Genomic DNA, 20,771 nt, shown 5'->3' with positions numbered 1-20,771 from the left:
AAATATAATCAAACTCTTTAACCCGTAACTGAATATTTCGAATGCTTACAAAATATTAACTTTAAACTTGCTTTTAAATTATCATATTCGGTAATGTGGAGCTCTTCATAATCATCCTGAAAAGGTGAAGATTTTTTGAAGATGAAACTCTCAATTTCCTCCCCAACGGAAACGGTTGGGGGGAGGGTCATTTGCTCCCCTGCTAACGCCCTCTCTGGGATCTGCTGCTTTGGGTAGATGTAAAATATATTTAAAAGCCTTACATTTAACTTACTAACCTCCAAATAAAATTTAAGTCATGATAGCACAGCTGTGAGATACAATGATGTAATGAGGTCCAGACAAAATAAGAGGAAAAAACACCTACCATTTGATGTATACAAGAGTGCTTCTGAATTTACATTTCTTTATTACTGTCTTCACAAACGAAGTTGCAGAAAAATTTGAGTTACACTGCATATTTTCTATATTTTTTACACTAGAAGAATTAGGAAGGTAAAGAGGTTTAGGAAATATAACTTAAATATAAATATAATAATAATAAAAATTATGGAAAAAAATCTTTTTTTTTCTTCAGATGTATAAAGAACTGTATTTTCAAAATGTAATCCAAGAAGAACAATGTTGTTAAAAAGGATTGACTGAGTGGCAGTACTGACCAAGGTGCATCAAACGCATGTTAATTTAATGAGCAAATCTTAAATCAGTAATGAAATAAAATAATTGAAAAAAAAAAGATGCAATTAGAAATTAAATATTCTGTATGAAACCAATGTCAATGTCTCGACTAAAATTTTGGCATGGCAAGGCTCGCCTGGTGAATATCTAGTTGAATAATTCACACTCAAGCTCACGATGTGAAATGACACACATAAAAACCTGATCTTTCCTCTCAGGTTAATACATTTTAAGAAATGTTTTTACACTACAAAAAAAATTATAATGTTCAAATTCTGAAAGAAACATTTCTGGTTAAAAAAGGCTGATAGTTTCAAAAGGAAATTAAAACGTCCCATGAATAAATTCAAAATTTGCATGTTATTGCGACTGGTAGATAACCAACCATTTCCATTCAAATCTTTGTATTTACACTCTTGTTCATAAATTAGATGATTCAGAATCACACAGAAATCGAACTCTTAAAGTAAAAATTTCACCTGTAGAATTATCACACACACCTTCAAGAGTAATATGCAAATTACATGATAACCCCAGACGCCGCCAATAATAGGTCACAATGACGAGAGTGGTATCTGAAGAACTTGGAATCATCCAAAGTATCCTCTCTAGACTTAGGAAACGATTCCAAGATGATGTAAATGTCCGTAAACGTTACAGTACAAGTCGTTCTTGAGTTACAAAGTCGAATGACGACCAATATTAGGCAGTAACTGCCAAAAGAAGCAGATGGAGCACGCATTACACCTCTCTCGTCAGTTATTTTCAGCCACGAGTACGACAGTTGAAAGGCAAACCATGTACAGACGTTTGGAACATATTGGTATATATGATCGTGGGCTTGTCAGACGTGTTCCGCTCACGGCAACTCACTGTCGTCAGTTGTTAGCCTGGATTTGAGAACATGCAACGTGGACATTGTCACAATGGGCTTGTGTGATGTTTTTCGAAGAGTCGAGGTTTAGATTGCAGTTTGATTCGGGTCGGACTTTCAAATGGAGACCATCAGGTACCCTTATCACCAAGAGAACATCATTGAAAGACACCATTTCGGTGGTGCAGGATTGTTGGTTTGGAGTGGAATCATACTGGGTTACTGAATAAATTTGCATTTTCAAAGCATTTATCCAGACATCACCTTGGAAACACATGTACTATTGTTTAAGGGAGCCAAGGGCGCAGAATTCGTTTATGGATGACCTAATTTCTTACTTCAATAACAAAAACTACAAATTTCAAAGAAATAAATTAAAACAATAATACATGGCAAAATATTTATTTCACATTTCAAAATTTTGACAATATTGTTAAGCTGAATACATAAGTTATAAATATATATTAAATAATGAATTTTTCCTATTATATTCACACAAACAGATAAGATAATGACATAATATACATTTTTTGCAAACCTAGGAAACATTGATACACTGATTAACAACACAGAGCTAAATATATCATCATATACATAAAAAAGCTACAAATTATTTTAATAAAATTCGCTTCATAAAGCAATATATATATATATATATATATATATATATATATATATATATATATATATATATATATATATATATATATATATATATATATATATATATATATGATTAGGAAACATAAATCATACCCCAGATGGAGTTCACAGTTATAGTGCCCATGAGAAACGACGGCCAAGAAAATCACATCATATTCAAGTGAAGTTTACACTTAAAAAATCCTTGATGGTGACTAGACAAAAAAACCAACCAACCAACCAATTTTAAAGCAATAAATTAAAAGAAGAATGCATGGCAAAATATTTATTTCACACTTCAAAACCTTCATTAGATTGTGGAACTGAATATATAAATTATAAATATATAATAATGAACGTTTCCTATTTATTACATTCACATGAACAGATAAGATAATCATATAATATATATTTCTGGCAAAACTGGGAAACATTGATAAACAGGATACAGTTAAATAAAATAATATTCAAAAAATAGTTGCACATCTTTTTAGTAAAATTCGCTTCAGAAAGCAATTATTTTTCTTTTCTTTCAAAAAGCACAACTGATATCTGTTTCGAGAAATATTAAATTAGGTTCTTAAATTAATTTGATGCCATGTAAAAAAAATGTTTTAAAAATTTGTCAAAAGCACAACAATATATTTATTTCACTTTACAATAACAATTTTGTATTATTAAACTACAGGTGGTTATCAAAATAATGTAAACGCCTTATATTTATACAGAATCCTTAATTAGTATGGTATAGGACCGCCTATGGCATGTAACACAGCTTGGATTCGCTTCGAAATCGATTTATACAAGTGTTGAATAATGTTTAAGAGGAATATTGTACCATTCTTCCTTGAGATATTGTAAATGTTCTGGGAGAGATGCCGGTCGAGGATATCGATTCCATATTGAACACTCAAAAATAGACCATACTGTTTCTCTTATATTGAGATTGGGTGACTGTGCGGGCCAAGGCAGATGTTTAACTTCATCCTCGTGTTCATCAAACCATAATTGGACAAGTCTCGCTGCACAGATAGGTGCATTATCATTATTGGAAAAGACAATCTCTTGCAGGAAACAAAGTTTGCATCATAGGATGAACCTGGTCAGCTAAAATTTCTCTAAACTTCTCCCCAGTGATCCTTCGTATCAGGGTTACGATTGGTCTAGCAGAAAACCACGACATGGCTGCCTATATCAAGACATATTCACCTCTATGCTTGACAGTTGGAAAGAGACAATCCCGATCATACGCTTGTGCAGGTGTCCTCCAAACGTGCACCTGTCCTGTTGCAGGGAAAAGTGTGAAACACGATTCGTCAGTTTCACTTTTCATCAGATTCACTTTCTTCAACTTATCAATCGACCAGGTTTTGTGAGTGTGACAATATTGTAGACGATGTTTACCATTAACATCTGTGACAAATGGCTTGGGAATTGCTACTCTGCCATAAATGTTCTGTTTATGAAGGTGCCTTCTAACTGTAATCACTGACACTGGAGAATCCAGATGGGAAATGAACACTGCGTCATTTTTCTGTTGTTTTAGACATTACAATCCGGTTCAATACCCGTCAGTCTCTTTTACTGGGCTTCTCTTTCAGCCCACTATTTTGCTTTGCCGAGCTTGTCTTGACCCGCTGTGTGTATGCTGTCATGACTTTAGATGCCGTACCTCTAGAAGCGCCTAAAAGTTGGGATGTTTCTGTCACACTTGCTCCAGTTAGATGGGCTCCTGCAATTTCGCCTCTTTGAAAATCTCAGATGTCCGCTTTTGAAAAAAATCCAAGAATTACAGAACTTCAATATAGCTAAGACATACTACCCGAATGCATACATTGCTATTTCTAGAAAAAACCTGAAGGATATTATTATTGTATTTTAATGCTTACGAAGAGCATTCAAAAATAACACATTTATTCACAGGTATTTCCATTATTTTGATAACCACATATATATACACACACATATAGAAAGAGAGAGAGAGATGAATAATATTATTAAGAAATTAGGTTCTGAATTGCACTCAGGTACATAGATAGATCATAGTAAAAAAAATTAAGGTTAAAATTAGAAAATTGAAATTCTATAGCCATTATTAAAATCAAATAAAAAATAGATTCTTCAGACAGCCGTGAAAAAATTACGTAAAACATCATAATTCAGAGGCGTAGCACCCAAGGCTATAAATACCTGAGTACCAGTCTTAGGGACATGCTATGAAGATAAAATTTCTAAAGGAAAATATGATTAGAAAACATAAATCATACTCCGGATGGAGTTCACAATTACTGTGCCCATGAGTAACACATGAAGTAACCATGAGTAACCAAGGAAATCACATTTTATAGTCAAATGAAGTTTACACTTAAAAAGACTTTGATGTTGACTAGACGTGAAAACCGACCAACCAATTTTAAAGCAATAAATTAAAACAATAATAAATGGCAAAGTATTTGCTTCACTTTTCAAACACTTGACTGTAATGTGAAATTGAATACATATACATTGAAGTGCCAGAAAAACTGATACAACAATCTAATATGGTGTAGAGCCCCCACGAGCACGCAGAATTGCTGCAACACGGCGCGGCATGGATTCAACTAATTAGTGAAGATATTCTGCAGACAAGTTCATACCATGATTCCTGCAAGGCAGTCCATAAAGCCATGAGAATGCGAGGTGGTTGAGAACTCCTAAGGACAGCATCTTGCAAAACATCCCATATATGCTCGATAATGTTCATGTTAAGAGAATTAGGTGGCCAAGAGAGGGAAAAAAATTCAGAAAAGTGCTCTTGAAGCCTTTCGGTAGCTATTGTAGACCTGTGAGTTGGTGCATTATCCTGTTGGAATTGTCTACGTCCGTGCGAATGCACACAGGACATGAATGGATGTTAACGTACCGCTGACCTGTCATGGTCAAGTTAAGCCGTACCAACGGTCTCATTTCATGCCAACTGTACACGCCCCATGCTATCACAGAGCCGCCATCAGTTTGAACAGTTCCTTGTAGGCATGAGGGATCCATGGATTTTCTTCACAAACCCGTACGCAGCCAGCATCCGGATACAATTGGAAACGTGACTCGTCAGACCAGACTACGTTTTCAGATGACGGTGTTGGCGAGCCCAAGCAAGACGTAGAGCTTTGTGCCACTATGTCAACAATGGTACACGAGATGGTCTGCGGCTGCTAAAGCCCATGTCAATTAGGGTACGTTGCACAATGCGTATGCTTACACTTGTTGATGGCTTGCATTGAAATCCACAGCAACTTGAGGAAGTGTTGAACGTCTATCTTGTGTAATGATTGTTTTCTGCCGTCAAGTTTTACCGGAAATCTGATATTCGCTGTACACCCTTGAAAAGATCGTGCGCCAAAATCCAAATTTCATCGCTACTTCCGAAATGCTGTGAACCATCTCTCGTGCGAAGAATATTAGTCCCTGTTGAAAATCACTTAAATCTTGATAACCCTGCGATTGTAATAGTAAAAATCGACGTAATAGCGACCTGAGACACCTGTGGTCTTAGATATGCACTGTCGGCCTTCTCGTATCATACTGATTGGTTGAACACCTCCATTATTTTCATACGACCTGCTATATCAGTTTTTCTGGTTCTTCAATGTATTATAAAAATGTATTAAGTAATGAATGCTCCCTATTACTTTTACATAAATAGATAATTACATAATATATATTTCTTTTAATACTACACTCATGTCTATAAATTAAGGATAATGCAAGTTCAGGAAAAGAGTCAGAAGAAAAACAAATGTGAATTTATTTGTAAAACCTATTTGTTAAACAAAAGATAAAAAGCAAAAAAGATGCTATATGTTTGATATCATTTATAAAAATTGCGATTTTTTGCTCCCTGGAGCTAATTACAAAAAACATTTTTAAAAACCAAAATTACATGGTTGGTATGATGGTTAATACATAGTATATCTCCCAGACTTTGCAATACAGACCGTACAATCAAATTATCGATCTGATCTCGGGGAATATTACACCACTCATCAAGCAATGTTCTCCGAAGTTCGGTAGATATGTAGGAGGTGGTTGACACTCTGGGCGATTCCAAGTTCCTTGGACACTTCCAGCTGGGTACACACCCATTATAAACGGAAGATAATTCTAACACGTAAAAAATCATCCAAATGCGTCCTTTGTGTCATAACTATGCGGTTATTACATTGATAGGCTTATAAAGAGCTTGCGAACAATATTACTTCTTTGCCTGTATTCCTTATACATCACTTTCTTACACTCTCGTCATTGTGACGTAATATCGGTTTCATCTGGTGGGTTCCTGCAATTTGTATATGATTTTTGAAGATGTGTGTAGTCATTTTAAGGTTGATATATGTATTTTAGAGTTCTATTTCCGCGTGACTCTGAATTATCCTTAATTTATGGACATGAGTGCAGAAAACATTGATAAACACTGATTAATAACATACAGTTAAATACAACATCATATATAAAAAACATCCACAAATTCTTTTAGTAAAATTCGCTTCATAATGCAGCATTTTTTTCTTTCAAAACGCACAACAGATATCTGTTTCCAGATATATTAAATCAGATCCTTACAGTTATCTGATGCCATGGAAAAACAATGTTTTAAAAATTTGTCAAAAGCACAACAAAATATTTACTTCATTTTACAACAATAATATTGTATTATTAATACTGCGATATATATGTAATGATATTTTAATTCTAATTTCAATTTAATTAATTTACAAGAATTTATCTAAATTTAGCCCATAGTAACTTCATTCTAAAATATTCTCTTATTTCATGATCCAATTCCACTTTCGGTTTAATTAATCCTTTTGTAAAAATAATACGCCATCAGTACTAAGTATCAAATAAAAGTGATACTTTTGCCCTTGTCTAAGGTCACTCCTGCGGCACGTGGCCAGAAATCCTATGCTATATAAGGCAATCAATCATTTGTTCGACCCCTTTTTGCCTTCTGTTTTTGTGCTGAGTTGTGCCTTTTTGTAAATAATCATGTTTGCCTCCCGAGAGAGAATAAAACGGAATTAAAAATACAACGTCTCGTCTATGTCTTCAAACCTGCATTCTACTTAAACCAAAATATGTTACATATATATATACACACAGAGAGAAAGAGAGAAATTAAGTTCTGAATTGCTATCAGGTACATAGATATATCATATTAAAAAAAAAAAAAATGAAGGTTAAAATTAGAAAATTTAAATTCTGCAGCCAATATTAAAATAAAATAAGTAATACATTCTTCAGACAGCTCTGAAAAAATTCTGTAAAATATCCTAATACAGAGGTGTAACGAACAAGCTATAAATAACTGAGGCACCAGTCTTAGGGGCCATGCTATGGAGACAAAATTTTATCTCCTTTTAAAGGAAAATATGATCAGAAAAAAAAAAATCATGCCCCAGATGGAGTTCACAATTACAGTGCCCCTAAGTAATGACAGCCAAGAAAAGCGCATTGTACTACAATGAAATTTACACTTAAAAAACCCTTAATAAATACAAGATGTGAAAAATTCGAATTATATCCACAGGGTCACCACCACTATGCCACTGATAAATTTCAATTTTGATAAAAATAGAGAACAAATTTTACAACTTTATAACACAAAGTAGACACTTTAGAATACAATTCCACATACAATAAATATTTGAAACTCATCAATTAGAGTTGAAGAACTAGCTAATGACTATAGTTGATGAAGATAATTCCTGATGATGACTGTAGGTGTGTATGAAAACCTTCGAAATGGTAATGAAAAGATGGACTATCTTTATAATCAATCCACCTCTACATTAACATTTCCAGTTTCCATACTACATTGCGAGATCAAATTCATGTTGCTTCTGTCTTGTTACAGGAAAATGGATGAAGGAACGTATTTTCACCAATTCTACTGGCGTCTCCTGTTTTCTGAAAATAGAGAAAAGACAATGTTAATTATTGGTCTATAAAAATACACAATTTCATAATAATAAGCACTGAATAATAAAAAAGATTATAAGCAAAAAATAAATTACAAGTAAAGAATATGAAGGAAACTTCAATGTTTTTAATATTCAATGTCTTTTTTTGAAAGTTCGTCACAATATCATATAATATCACTATGACAATTAATAATGAATGTGTGTATTGGCCGCTCTACAGATCAGACCGTTTGACTTACAGCTATGAAATTCGATACATATATAACATGGAGAGCGGAAAAGTGCACCTTGGAGCGATTTTTGTCTAATTTTAACTAATTAAAAATCAAGTTGCATTCTGGAAATTTCTCGCAATAATTTCGGAAAATATTACTGCACAAAAATGAATTTTAAACTGCTTCAAAAATTGCCTTTTTAATGATACAAATTTAACAATAATGCAAATTTTTGTTGAATTTCGGCAATTTTTTAAAAATATTTTTTTTACCGATTTCCAACAACAGATTACATTGTTTGTCCTGCAATTTAAACCATTTTCATTGTTTCATCAAATATATAACAGCGACATTTTCTTCCGTTTTTCAAATTTAAAGAATGGGGATACTGTTTAATATCTGTGTAATTTTGAAGGCAAGCAAAAGAAGGGAAGCTACAATATTGAGAAATTTAAAAGATATATGAAGCAGATATTTATGTTTGTAATAATGCTATGATGTTATAGAATAGTCTCCATTAAAAAAGAATCATGGACATAACAAACAGAACTTATTTAAGACAAGTAATATAACACAGCTTTATTCAGACAATTTGAGAGAATCACGGATTTATTTGAAATCAAATATAATCAATATTCCTAGTGACCAGTTGGCCGCCTAAAATGAATAGTCTGTATATAAATTGCACTTGTCAGAGTTTTAAAATTTATATTTCAGAAGCGAGTCAAAAAGATAAGATTACTGATATTTTTTTAAATTTACTTTATTAAAATCTGTAATTTTTATGATTCATTTAAAATTCTAATTGATTAAAAATATGGACAAATGTATTAAATTTACTAGTTCTTTCTAGTGTCGCCCTTATCTAAAAAGGGTCCGGGTGCGAGAAATCATTTGAGATCCTAATTATTTTTGTAAAAGAGGGGGGGGGGGAGGGATATGTCCATGTGCAAACATGGACATATATTACAATGGTATGTTTACTTAATGCGTGATTTTGCTTTTGCTATTAATTATTTCAGGAAAATTACAATTTTTCGGAATTTCTTTTTCGATGTTTAGTACAGCAAGTGCATTTAAGTGTTCTGCACACATGCTTGACAGAAGTTAATTCTTTATTAATTTCAATTTGTTGCTGTAAAAGCTCTCAGCACTTGCTATAGTAATTGGCAAAACAAAGAAAAGCTTTAACACAGTTAATATATTTAGAAATAAATAAATATAATTATTTATTATAAATATAATTATTAATGCAATATGACTTGTCTATTATTTACATATCTATCATTCAGAATCAAATCCTGTAGCAATTCGATAAACTTTTCAATCTACATCTATGTTTACGAAGTTTTTGGAACATTTTTCTAATTTATGATTCTGAAGATTTCATATCAGTCATATCATTAAAAACCTGTCAAACTTTATTCCGCCTGTGCAATAAAGTATTAAGTACAGTGTTAAAAAATAACATCTAAATTCATCTAGCAGATTTTCTACAACTTCATCTTCTACTATTTCTAAATATAATTTTTTCTTTTTCGAATTCGTTTTTCAGGAAAATATCCTAAAATATTCGAATTATGTGGCGCTTTTGCTTCGTCTAAAAATGTGTCAAATTTTGTTCTTAAATTTTGGATTTCAGCTTTAATTTTATTGACTAAATTAAAAGCTGAGTCAAGAACAATTGTTTTTGTTTGAAATAGTTCATTGATTTATTTATTAATTTCATTGGCAATTTTGAACAATATTCCAAATAATACTAGTAAACATAAAATAAACGGCATTTCTTGTTTTGAATCTAATAGACTTTTAGCTTTACACTGATACAGCTGTATAATCATTATTTACATCAATAAATTCTAGGGCATTACAAATTTGTTCAAACTGTGCATACACAACTTTAACCGAATCTATTTTGACTTTGCATAGAGTGTCGCAAATTGATTTAAGAGTAACACTTAAATGCTTTTGTAGAATTTCTCATCTTTTTGTAGATTTGAAAAAAAGTAACATAAATGTTGAGATATCGAAAATAAATAAACAATAAAATAAAATGTTTACGACACATATTGCTTGAAAAGGCATCACAAATTAATAAATTTAAAAAGTGTGATAGGCAAGGCACATATATTGCATAAGGGTTTAGAACACTTATTCTAGATTGTAAACCATTATATACCCCTTTCATGTGCGTACCGTTGTCATATGCTGCCTTCCACAACTCATAATATCTAAATGTAGCTTACTTAATCTTTTCAGTAATTTTTGCCAGCACTTCTCCAGTCACATCAATAAACCCTAGAAATGACTCATTTATCGTTAATATTTTCTCTTCAAAATTTAAACACATAAAAATGCCTGAAGTTGGTTCTGTATGGGAAATATCAGGAGTATAATCCTTTAGGATTTTGTAGTATGGGGCTGCATTTATATTATTTCTAATTTTGTTAAGGACTACATTCCCTAACACAAAAATAATTTGTCCTTATGATCTATGCATTAAATGATGCACAATTCTATTTTTCGAATTTTTTATTTTGTTTATATCATCCAGTAGCACAACATCTTATTTATTTAACAATTCGATTAAACTTAAAAAGCTTTCATTATTAAGCATTCCTTTTATTTTTCAGGTTCCTCAAAATGGAAAATTATTAAATGCAAAAACAGAATCACAACTTCAGTTTTTTGAAATTGTAGTTTAAGTTGCCCTATTTCCTTATTTATACTAACTTATTTTGTTTTATAATTAGTCGAACAAAATATAAAAATGAATTCCAGTAACAAATAGAATTCTCATGACCTTGAATTACAGTTGACAATTTTCTCCAAATATTATATTGGGTTGGCAACTAAGAGATTGCGTCAACAGATGACTTAGTATATTCTTCACTTCTAAGATGTTTTTTGTCAGTGTGTTCAAAGCACCTAACCTATATTGTTTTCTTGTTGTTTGGACTTCCACCTTCAATTTAGAAAAAAATATATATCGATTAGTTATTTAGTTTCGTTTTTATACCAAATTAAAATTGGTAGAACAACACGTGCATTTCAGACATGTTGTATTTTTTTTTCGGAAAAGGCAAGAATGCATCGTAAGCACACAAGAAATTATGTGCCGTATATACGAATGAAGCATTGAAGGAAAGGCAGTGTCAAAATCGATTTGCCAAATTTCGTTCTGGTGAATGTTTACTGAAAAAGGCGCAAGGATCTGGTCGTCTGGTTGAAGCTCAAGGTCATTATCGATTCAGATCGTCATAGCAATACATGCGAGATTTCAGAGACGCCCAATGTATTGCATACATGTATTAAAAAAAAATTTAAACATTGTGCCGGTATCAAGAAACTTTACTTATGGATCACTCATCAGCTTAAAGAAATTTATTTGATGCAATGTATTAGCATTTGCGAATTGCACCTGAAACGCAAAAAAATTGATAAATTTCCGAAACGCTTAATTACTGGCGACGAAAGGTGGTCAGTTAATAACGTTAATCGGAAAAGATCGTGAGTGATGCAAGACGAACCATCTCAGATGACACGAAAAGCTGAGATTAAAAGCACATTCTTAAAATTTTAATATTTATATCTGTACTTGCACAATGTCTTCTATTGCAAAACAAATGAAGTCTTTTTGATTTGGACAGAAACAAATAAAAAGATTATAAACATGAAAAAAACTATCCATACCAAAAAATTAAGTTAATTTTTATAAAATTAAAAATTTTTCAACCTTTTCAATATTTCTTAAAATTAACAAACTACCAGTTCATTTAGATAGATACATCATTTTTGAAAATATTGATTTTTATGTAGGAGAACACAACCAAACAGTTTGTGTTTGATATGAAACAATTCATAAGATGCGACACAGCTAGGATGGGAAGTGTAAATTTCCGCTTACACTAATTCGCTATTTTTAGAAATTTTATTTGCAGTTTCATAAAACTAAGAACCAATAATTCCGGAAGGGCTACTACCATCATAAAACTGGCCAAATTACCATAAAAATGACGACAAAACAAAGCCATATTCAAAATGTGCTTATAGATGATTTTTTAACATTTAGCATTCCGAAAATTTAATAAAAACTTGCGTAACTCATATATATTATATATATATATTGACTTGGGATTAAAACTTTGGACATACACTCAATAAGACCAGAAAAAAAAGAAAAAATTAAAGTGTTTTTCAAATGTCAAGAAATTTCTTAAGAAATATAACAACAAAAGCCAATAATAGATTACAGATACAATTTTTCTATCTGAATACAAGAGAAATAGGAGGGAAAATGCCAGATAAGCTGACTGGCAGACTATTGTAGGACAGTTTCTAAGAATGATTCTGAACAACCATAAAATGGCCAATCTAAAGGACCTTGTAATATACAGTAAGCATGTATATACATATAGAAACAAATTGCTTCATTTTAAAAATAATTTGTTACAATTATATTAAGAATGGAAACCGAATTCAAAATTTTCATTGTCATACTCTAGTTCAGCATCCAAAATTAAAAATAATTATTTTATAAGAGAAAAAATAAATCAAAATACATTGCCCTATGTTATAAATAATATTAGTATTATTTTGATCAGGTGATTCGGTGCTAATTAGTTGTTCTCTACATAAACTGTGCTCCCTTTAGGGCAAAGAACACTAAATAAATTCCAATAAAGGTAAAAAAAAAAGGGGGGGGGGGTGCAAATGGTTAAACATTTCAATTATTCCTTTTCTATATATCACTCAAGAGACAAATACTTTTCAGATGAAGACATATAATTTTAAAAATTATTACAAATAAAAATGTTTAACAGTTTCTAGAGAAGTTAGAAACATATTAATAAACAAAGAATAATAATCTAATAATTTTGGGAAGGAAGATGGATACATAAGTTAATATGCTCATTTATTAACAACAGCATTTACTAACTGAATAAGATTTACTGATATTGAATTAACCAAACATATGTATATAACAGCAAATGTAAGTAAAAATGTTTAAGAGCATTGGAGAAAGCTAGTCTAAAAGTAAAAAGACAATTTTCTCAGCATGCATATTCACAGACTTAAAAATCAGTTTTTACAAATGAAAATGCAGCTACCTCTTCTTCCTCTTTCATATGTGGCAAAAAAGAGTCTGTGAATTCCAGGAGGGCATGCTGCAGTTTCATGCCGAAATTTATACGTTCTGCTTCTGTCTTTGATGAGCAGGAATAACCATACTCCACCAAAGCGAACGTATTTAGAATGGCAATTATGAGCAACAGCAACATAATTAGATAACAGCTAGAATGAAAGAAATCTTTTTTTAAGAACTGGAATATTTTTTACAAACATAAAATTCTTATAATTTCATAAAAAATAAAGTTATTTAATTTAAAATCTTTGACTAAATATTTAATTAGTTAAAAAAAATCCAATACAACAACAAAAACCAGATTGTCTGAAAAACAATTTTCTATTTTAGCCTAAATTTTGTTATGGATATTTCTAAATTATTTACACCGTATTTAAAATTATTCTGTGCTACAAACTGATGGATTACATAATTTTTCTTTCTACTATAGTATGCTATTCCGAGTTGATTATGCAACCATTCAATCGGTTTTTTAATACAAAATTATAAAAGGATTCAGGTTATCTCATTAGATTTTTTTTTTCACATAAAATAGAAAATCCTCTCATGTTAAATCTTTTTTACTTAGAATTAATTTAGCTATTAGTCCTAATTCTGTTTGAAGTTGTTTTTGCATAATTTGACTATTATATTTGCTTTTCTTTCACTCAGAATTTCTATTTTTCTTTTCTGGTACACCTTAATAAAGCTTGCATCTCTTGAGAAAATAAAAATAATAGGTAACAATGTCCTCAAAATATTTTTACATATTCTCTAATAAAGGAGTTATCCACACTCTTCCTGCATAAGATTGCGGACATTAGGCAAAGACGTGAATAGCAAAAGTGCTCAGAATTTTATTTTCAGTCTCACACTTGAGAGTTATGTGTTTATTTTTGAGTCAATGCATTCAACAGACATACCTAATTCCAAAATTTTCCAAAGGAAATTTGTCAAAACTTCAAATTTGAATTTTTTTGATGATTATAATACTTTTTCACAGTATACTTTGTATACAAGAAAGCAAATAAATTGTTTCTAAAGATTTTGTAAACTATTTTTGTGGTATAGCAGCATGTATTAAGTGATTTAATTATCTTCTTTTAAAAATTTTTATAAAGACAAATCCTCAATTTCATAAACATTTCTTCTAATTCTGTAAAAGAAATTCATTAACTGCTTGTTTCTGGTTTTCGCATTGTTATCATAGTATAATATTATTCAGTTGATTTTTGTATTATTTTCTTTGTTCAGAGGATTGTGTATTATATATATCTGCATTTTTAATTTTGAAAACCTTTATAAAAAAATTTGTTTTAAAAGTACAAAAAATTCATAGATATTTTTGATTTTGTTAAAAATTTCTCAACATAATAGTATGTTATATACCCATCAAATGCATTTCTAGTATCAATGATAAAACTACTTCTGATAATATTATTATAAATCTGTAATACCATCCATTTGCCATGTTTAACTTATGGTAAAGAAGAGAAATTTAGAGAGATTCTCGGATCAATGACCCTCGACCTTGGCAACAAAAATGAAGATTCCGGAGAAAGCAAGAACCGTGGCTATTTCTCTATGAAGAAGTGGAATTCTGTGAAATGGTTCATTAATAATAACTAACCAAAGATCCTTCAAGAAAATTACCAATGAAGAATTACAGACAGTGGCAAAGGATTTTTATACCAACCAAAAGCTAAATTTTTTCATTAATTATTTATAATTTTTAACCCTCTCATCAACAATCCGGCCATGCAAATTCGTTTGAAATAAAACTAGCCTGACAGCTTAGAATTTGAACTAGTTGTTGGCTAGGTCAAGAATGAAAGGGTAAAAAAGAATAGCATAAAATTTAATTGAACACTAGAAGTGTAACTGGAAGGCAGCTAAATAAAATTATTCAAAATAACTGTTTTGATTAATTATTATTAACTCAATAACTTTCTTTTATTAATAGCGATAGATTTTCAATATATATGCAATTGTAAAAAGTAAACTACAAAACTACATATTACTTCACCTCATTTTTCTTTGGAAAAATTTATCTATTCTTATTAAAATCTGACACCTACTGTCACCTGACAAATATTTTCCACCCCACTTGTTCCCCTCACTATGTTTCATTAAAACATTTCATACATATTTACATCTTCACTGTTATTCTTTATTAAATTATATATATATATATATATATACACACATACATAGGGTGTGTAGTGAGAAAATGCTGCATAAATTATTATTATATTAATAAATTAATATAATTATATTATAAATTATTATATAAATAAATATTTACTGTGTAAAAATACCTGAATTAAAATATTAACCTCTATTTTAAAATTAAAAATAAAATAAAATCAATAAGTTCAAATTTTACATTAAAAATAAATTATTAATAATTAGAATAAAAAATATTTTCCAAATGTTGTCATTTCAAAAATATTTTGAATTGGATTTCTGCAACACAATTTAAAATGTCATGCCGTTAAGCTGGAAAATAATGAATAAAAATAGAGTATTTTAAGTGAACTTTACCTTTTCCTGTAACAAGTTTTGTCTTTTTTTATAAGTTGTCTTTATAATTGTATAAGTACCATCATACCAGAAGAATAAACTATCCAAGTCAAGTTTCATAAAAAGCCTGGAAAAGTAAGAATAAATAGAAGTTTTCAAGTAAAGATGAATTATACAAATAATATAATTATACAAGCATAATATGAAAATTAAAATATGTATTCTCCAACTTAGAATGCCATATAGAGTATTATAATACTTTCAGCTTCCCATTGTTAATATTTTCCTACAGTTACAATTTTTTTTAACTTCAGCATGTCTTCTCACACAATCAAACATATTAATATTATTAAACATCTGGATTTCCTACTTCCATTTAAAACAAAGTGCAATATTTTATGCCTAAGAATTAAACAGAGTTATGAAATAAATAGGTTATATAAATAATTATTCTTTATTATAAGTAAAAAAATATTTTAATTAATTAATGCTCAAAGATAACATCAGATTGTCACTTCTAGGTTCACTAAATAAATAAGAAAAATCTAATGTTCAAAATAACTTTTTATAATTATTATAAAAAGAACACAAAGGAATTCAGAAACAAGACATGCTATAAACAGATAATAATACATTCATGCATACACAATATAAAGACATTGTTCTTTGAAATCCCTTTCAATGAAGAAATATAAAAGATCTCCCTGTTTTTTTACATCTAAATTAAATTACATCATAAAAATTCCTTTCTTTATCTCAATAAAATTAAATTACAATTGAATAATTTTTTAGAATTTGTAAATGAAACACTTTTTGTTTCCTTCACAGTATTTCAACAAAGGAATGCATAAACAATAAATAAATTTTTGGGAAATAATTAAAAAAATTTCTGTACCTGATAATTTTTCAAGAAAAGCAACTGAAATTTCAGTTTCAAATGATCATCATTCATCACACAAACACATTATTTGTTATGAATGAATGATATATTTTTTTTAATATTGCAGAATTATCGATATTGCAATAAAAAGGAATTTTAAAAAATGTAATGGGTATCCGTTAATAAAAAATGCAAAAAATAGCATTTATATATAGAAAATATTAATAAGAACATGTAAAAAATAATAAGACAGAAACTACCATTAATGAATGCCATGTTATTCCAAATTTAAATGTTTATTTCAAACAACTTTACACTCCTTAACTGATCACAATCAATTTTCTTTAATTCCTCATGTTTACTTAGAAAAAAATAATTCAATTTTTATTCTGAAGCATAATCATTGTTGCATGTAATTTGTATTTTTAAAAATAAATATTTAAACAGGGATATGACTCCCGAGATTTAAATTTACATCAATGTCGAACATTTTTGTTATGTCTTGTTCTTTATTTTTATTATCTATAAAAAGACTTTGAAAAAAATACTTCAATTTGACTTCCAGTTAATACTGTTTGCAACATATTTTGCAATATTCATGTTTGGAAAGTTCTATAATTTTTTTCTCTCCACATGTCAGTTATGAATGAAATAAACATTTAAAAAAGTAAAATAAAAGAGCCCTCATAAATATTTGAAATAAAATATTATTTACGCTTGAATTCAAATCAATGGTTAAAAGATTCTAGTTTTCTGCTACAGGGAAATTAATACGATTTTTTATATCATGGCAAATTGAAAATAAGCATAATAATAATAAATAAATCCTTGGATATTGACATTCATTAAAGGCAATAATAATTGAAAATATATTTTAAAATACAGATTTAAAATTTTGGCAATCTCTCTCCATTTTTCGTTATTTGTATTTTCTACTTATTACTTTCAAATTTTAGTTAAGTATATTGATAGATTACTTAGGCGATAATTAAGTAAGGTCATTTCATTGCGACTAACGTAACATTGACAAGATTTTAAAAAGCTATAATACCGCAAAATATTAATAATCTCGGGGAAAACCATTTACATTAGATTTTAAATAACATATCTATCCATAAATTCTTTCTAGAATATAATGGTTTAAACACATAAAATAAATTTTTAGCCTTGTGACAAATATAATAATTACCACATAAAACATTAAAATAATTTAAATACAACAATTATTACAAATCAAAAGGCCAACTTACCATAAAAAATGCTTTCGGAGACGTTTGAGATGTTTAATTTCTAAATTTGCGCCCATTTTTATTAAAATCATTTGCACTGCAAATGCAAAACAAATATTACCATGAAAATGGGCAAAGAAAATGTAGTGACGAACTGTTACAAACTCCTATATCAGAAGCTTGGAATTAGTGCAACCTAACGTTGATTGGATGCTCATATGACGTCACTAACAACTCGGCAACCATAGACGGTTGGCAAGTTATCTGTGCTGGCTTAAAAAAAAAGATATCCACTGGCATTTTTCTTTTGAAGGTATTTAATGTGGAAAGGATTACATGTGCTTATGAAACGCTGAATTCTACAATAAGCAATATTTAAATGCCCATTTGTCCCGCGTCCATAAGCAATCTGCTGAAGAGCGATATAAAAACTTTTCGAGTATTTATTGCGATAAGAAATTTTCTTTAAACACCAAATACAAACCAAACACCAAGTTAAAGGTTATAATAATCATAAGGAAATTAACTTGCCTGTTCAGTGCTAAAAACAAAATTGCATTTTAAGATATTTCCCATTTAAGACTACATTTCTGGTACCCACCCCTATGGAAACTGTGTCAAAAAAATCAATTCCTTTAAAAGAAGGGCTCTCAACAAGTAAAAGAAATTTTGACCACTTATATCTTTAAACTTGTATGCATCTTGAAGATAATATATTTAGTTGCTAATTTTTTAATGCACAAAAATGAATTGTTTGTTATGCAAATAAAGTATATGAATAGTATTCTCTTAATTTTTTAAAATTTTTATTTTGCAACATTGTCTTCACAATTTAGTTTTTAAATAAAGAAAACACATTTCTGTTCTTTGACTTTTTTCAATTCCATTTTTAAAAATAAACATTAAATATTTTTCTTATGCTTGTTCAGTGACAAATAACTACTCTAAACTTGTTCATTTCAAATGTATGAAATTAGTGGAATCAAAATTCTACAGTCATTAAAAAAAATTCAACTCTGAGATTTTTAATGCATCTCCATGTTTTGCAATTTCTGGTATCTACAAAAGACATCTTTGGAATTATGTCTATCTGGGAACACAATCACTCAAAAGCTGACTGAGTTATAGAATTAAGATTTGAATTGTGGTTTCAATTCAAAAACTCTAGATTAAAAAAAAAAAAAAAAAAAAAAACTTTATTTATTATTTAAGTTTTTATTTAAAGTAACATTTTCAAAGAATCAAATGCCTGAGCATTAAAAACCACAAGATAATCTTAACTGGCCTTAAAATGTGTTATTCATAATGCCTTATCCATATTGTTTAGTAACTAATTGCAATTTTGTCATAGCAATGCATTTTGCAAAAAAAAAAAAAAAAAAACGATATTAGCCAAATATAAAACTAGCAAAAATCACAGATTTTAACTCTTATTTTGCTACAGGAAAGTTTTTCTCTCCTAAAATTGCAAATGAGTTTTCTTTTATTGAGATTTCAAACATAACATTATTTACATTAAATTTAGAAGCAAAATAATATATGACAGTTCATAATAAAGACGAATCCTGTCTATGAAATAAACCGCAAAAAGAGGGTGTGTGTGTCTACTATAGGTCAAGTACATACAACAGATTCAGCTACAAAGTAATTTACAATCCTTGTTTTTGAAATCTTGTTACAAAATTACTTTTGACGTAAATAATATGAATGAATATACTTTCAGAATAATTAGCATTTAAAAACTTAAATCTTATCAGCAATGTTTAATAATATGGAGGGTTAACCCTACACATGTCATATTAGTAATTCCTTAAGATTTATGATCATTTAAAAAATAAATTCTTGGTACTCATTAATTGTGCTATAATATTATTTTAGAACAAATATAAAAAAAGAGGATACCCTTTTTAAAGTATAGAGAGTTAGTTTGTCTGCCAAAAAGGCAGTAATTTGCCAAGAAAGGTAAATCTATGCTTTGTCTCACGTGATTCAGAAAGCCAATGAAAGTTGAGATGCTGAGATGCGTGCTTGTGGTACAGACGCTTGTTATAATGACGATTCAAATTAGATGCAAAAAGGTTACAGTTAATAGATATCGAAATATTTGAGAAATTGAAGAAATATGTTTAGATGATGTTTGCTTCCGAGAGATTGCAACAAAAGAACGGCACAAGAAATGTTCGGCTGTTCGATTTTAATTTTATTTCCAGTGCGTAACTCTGTAGACATAATCGACGATTTTTTGAATAACAAATAATATTTTTATTTCTATTTTTAAACATTTGTTCCAAATATCTCTTATTTCACTCATACAGTTAAAAAGAAATTGTTAATTAGTATCAAATATAAAATTTATGAATTGTAATTAATACTTAATTTGCTAATTTAAGTAACGTTTGATTGATTTAATTTAAATATTTCAGATTGCTTTTAAATTTTAATTTTTTTCAAATCTATTTACTTAATTTATTTATTGGAGTAAAATATTTTCTAAAAAAGTTGAATAAAAAAAATGTTATTCCTTTAAAATTTTCACTTTAGTTCTATATTCCGCCAGTAGATGGCACCTGCAGAATAAACAGAAGGCATATGATTAGAAGGTTATTTCACAGGCAATTAGAAATAATCTTTATGGGATAGAGCTT

At 29.5% G+C, this 20,771-nt stretch overlaps 1 protein-coding gene across 2 annotated transcripts; it reads right to left on the bottom strand.

Annotated features, from left to right (window-relative positions):
• Nucleotides 1-1,968: 1,968 nt before the first annotated feature.
• On the bottom strand, nt 1,969-18,268 carry LOC129958639 (uncharacterized). 2 transcript variants are annotated; one of them, XR_008783277.1, is made up of 4 exons: nt 18,148-18,268; nt 16,039-16,144; nt 13,481-13,664; nt 1,969-8,140 (listed from the first exon to the last, which is right to left on the bottom strand). XR_008783277.1 is itself a non-coding variant. In XM_056071239.1 (3 exons), exons 1-3 carry the CDS (start codon nt 18,216-18,218, stop codon nt 13,452-13,454), a joined length of 390 nt encoding a protein of 129 aa, XP_055927214.1. In that variant the 5' UTR covers nt 18,219-18,262; the 3' UTR covers nt 13,328-13,451. The 2 variants fall into 2 exon arrangements, 1 of the variants encoding a protein (XP_055927214.1); XM_056071239.1 differs by lacking the exon at nt 1,969-8,140 and having other exon boundaries at nt 13,328-13,664; nt 18,148-18,262.
• Nucleotides 18,269-20,771: the final 2,503 nt, after the last annotated feature.

The sequence above is a fragment of the Argiope bruennichi genome, chromosome X1 (genome assembly GCF_947563725.1).
Source record: "Argiope bruennichi chromosome X1, qqArgBrue1.1, whole genome shotgun sequence".
Classification (NCBI taxonomy): domain Eukaryota; kingdom Metazoa; phylum Arthropoda; class Arachnida; order Araneae; family Araneidae; genus Argiope; species Argiope bruennichi.
The sequence above is the reverse complement of the archived record's forward strand: the minus strand, read 5'-3'. Positions and strand labels throughout refer to the sequence as shown.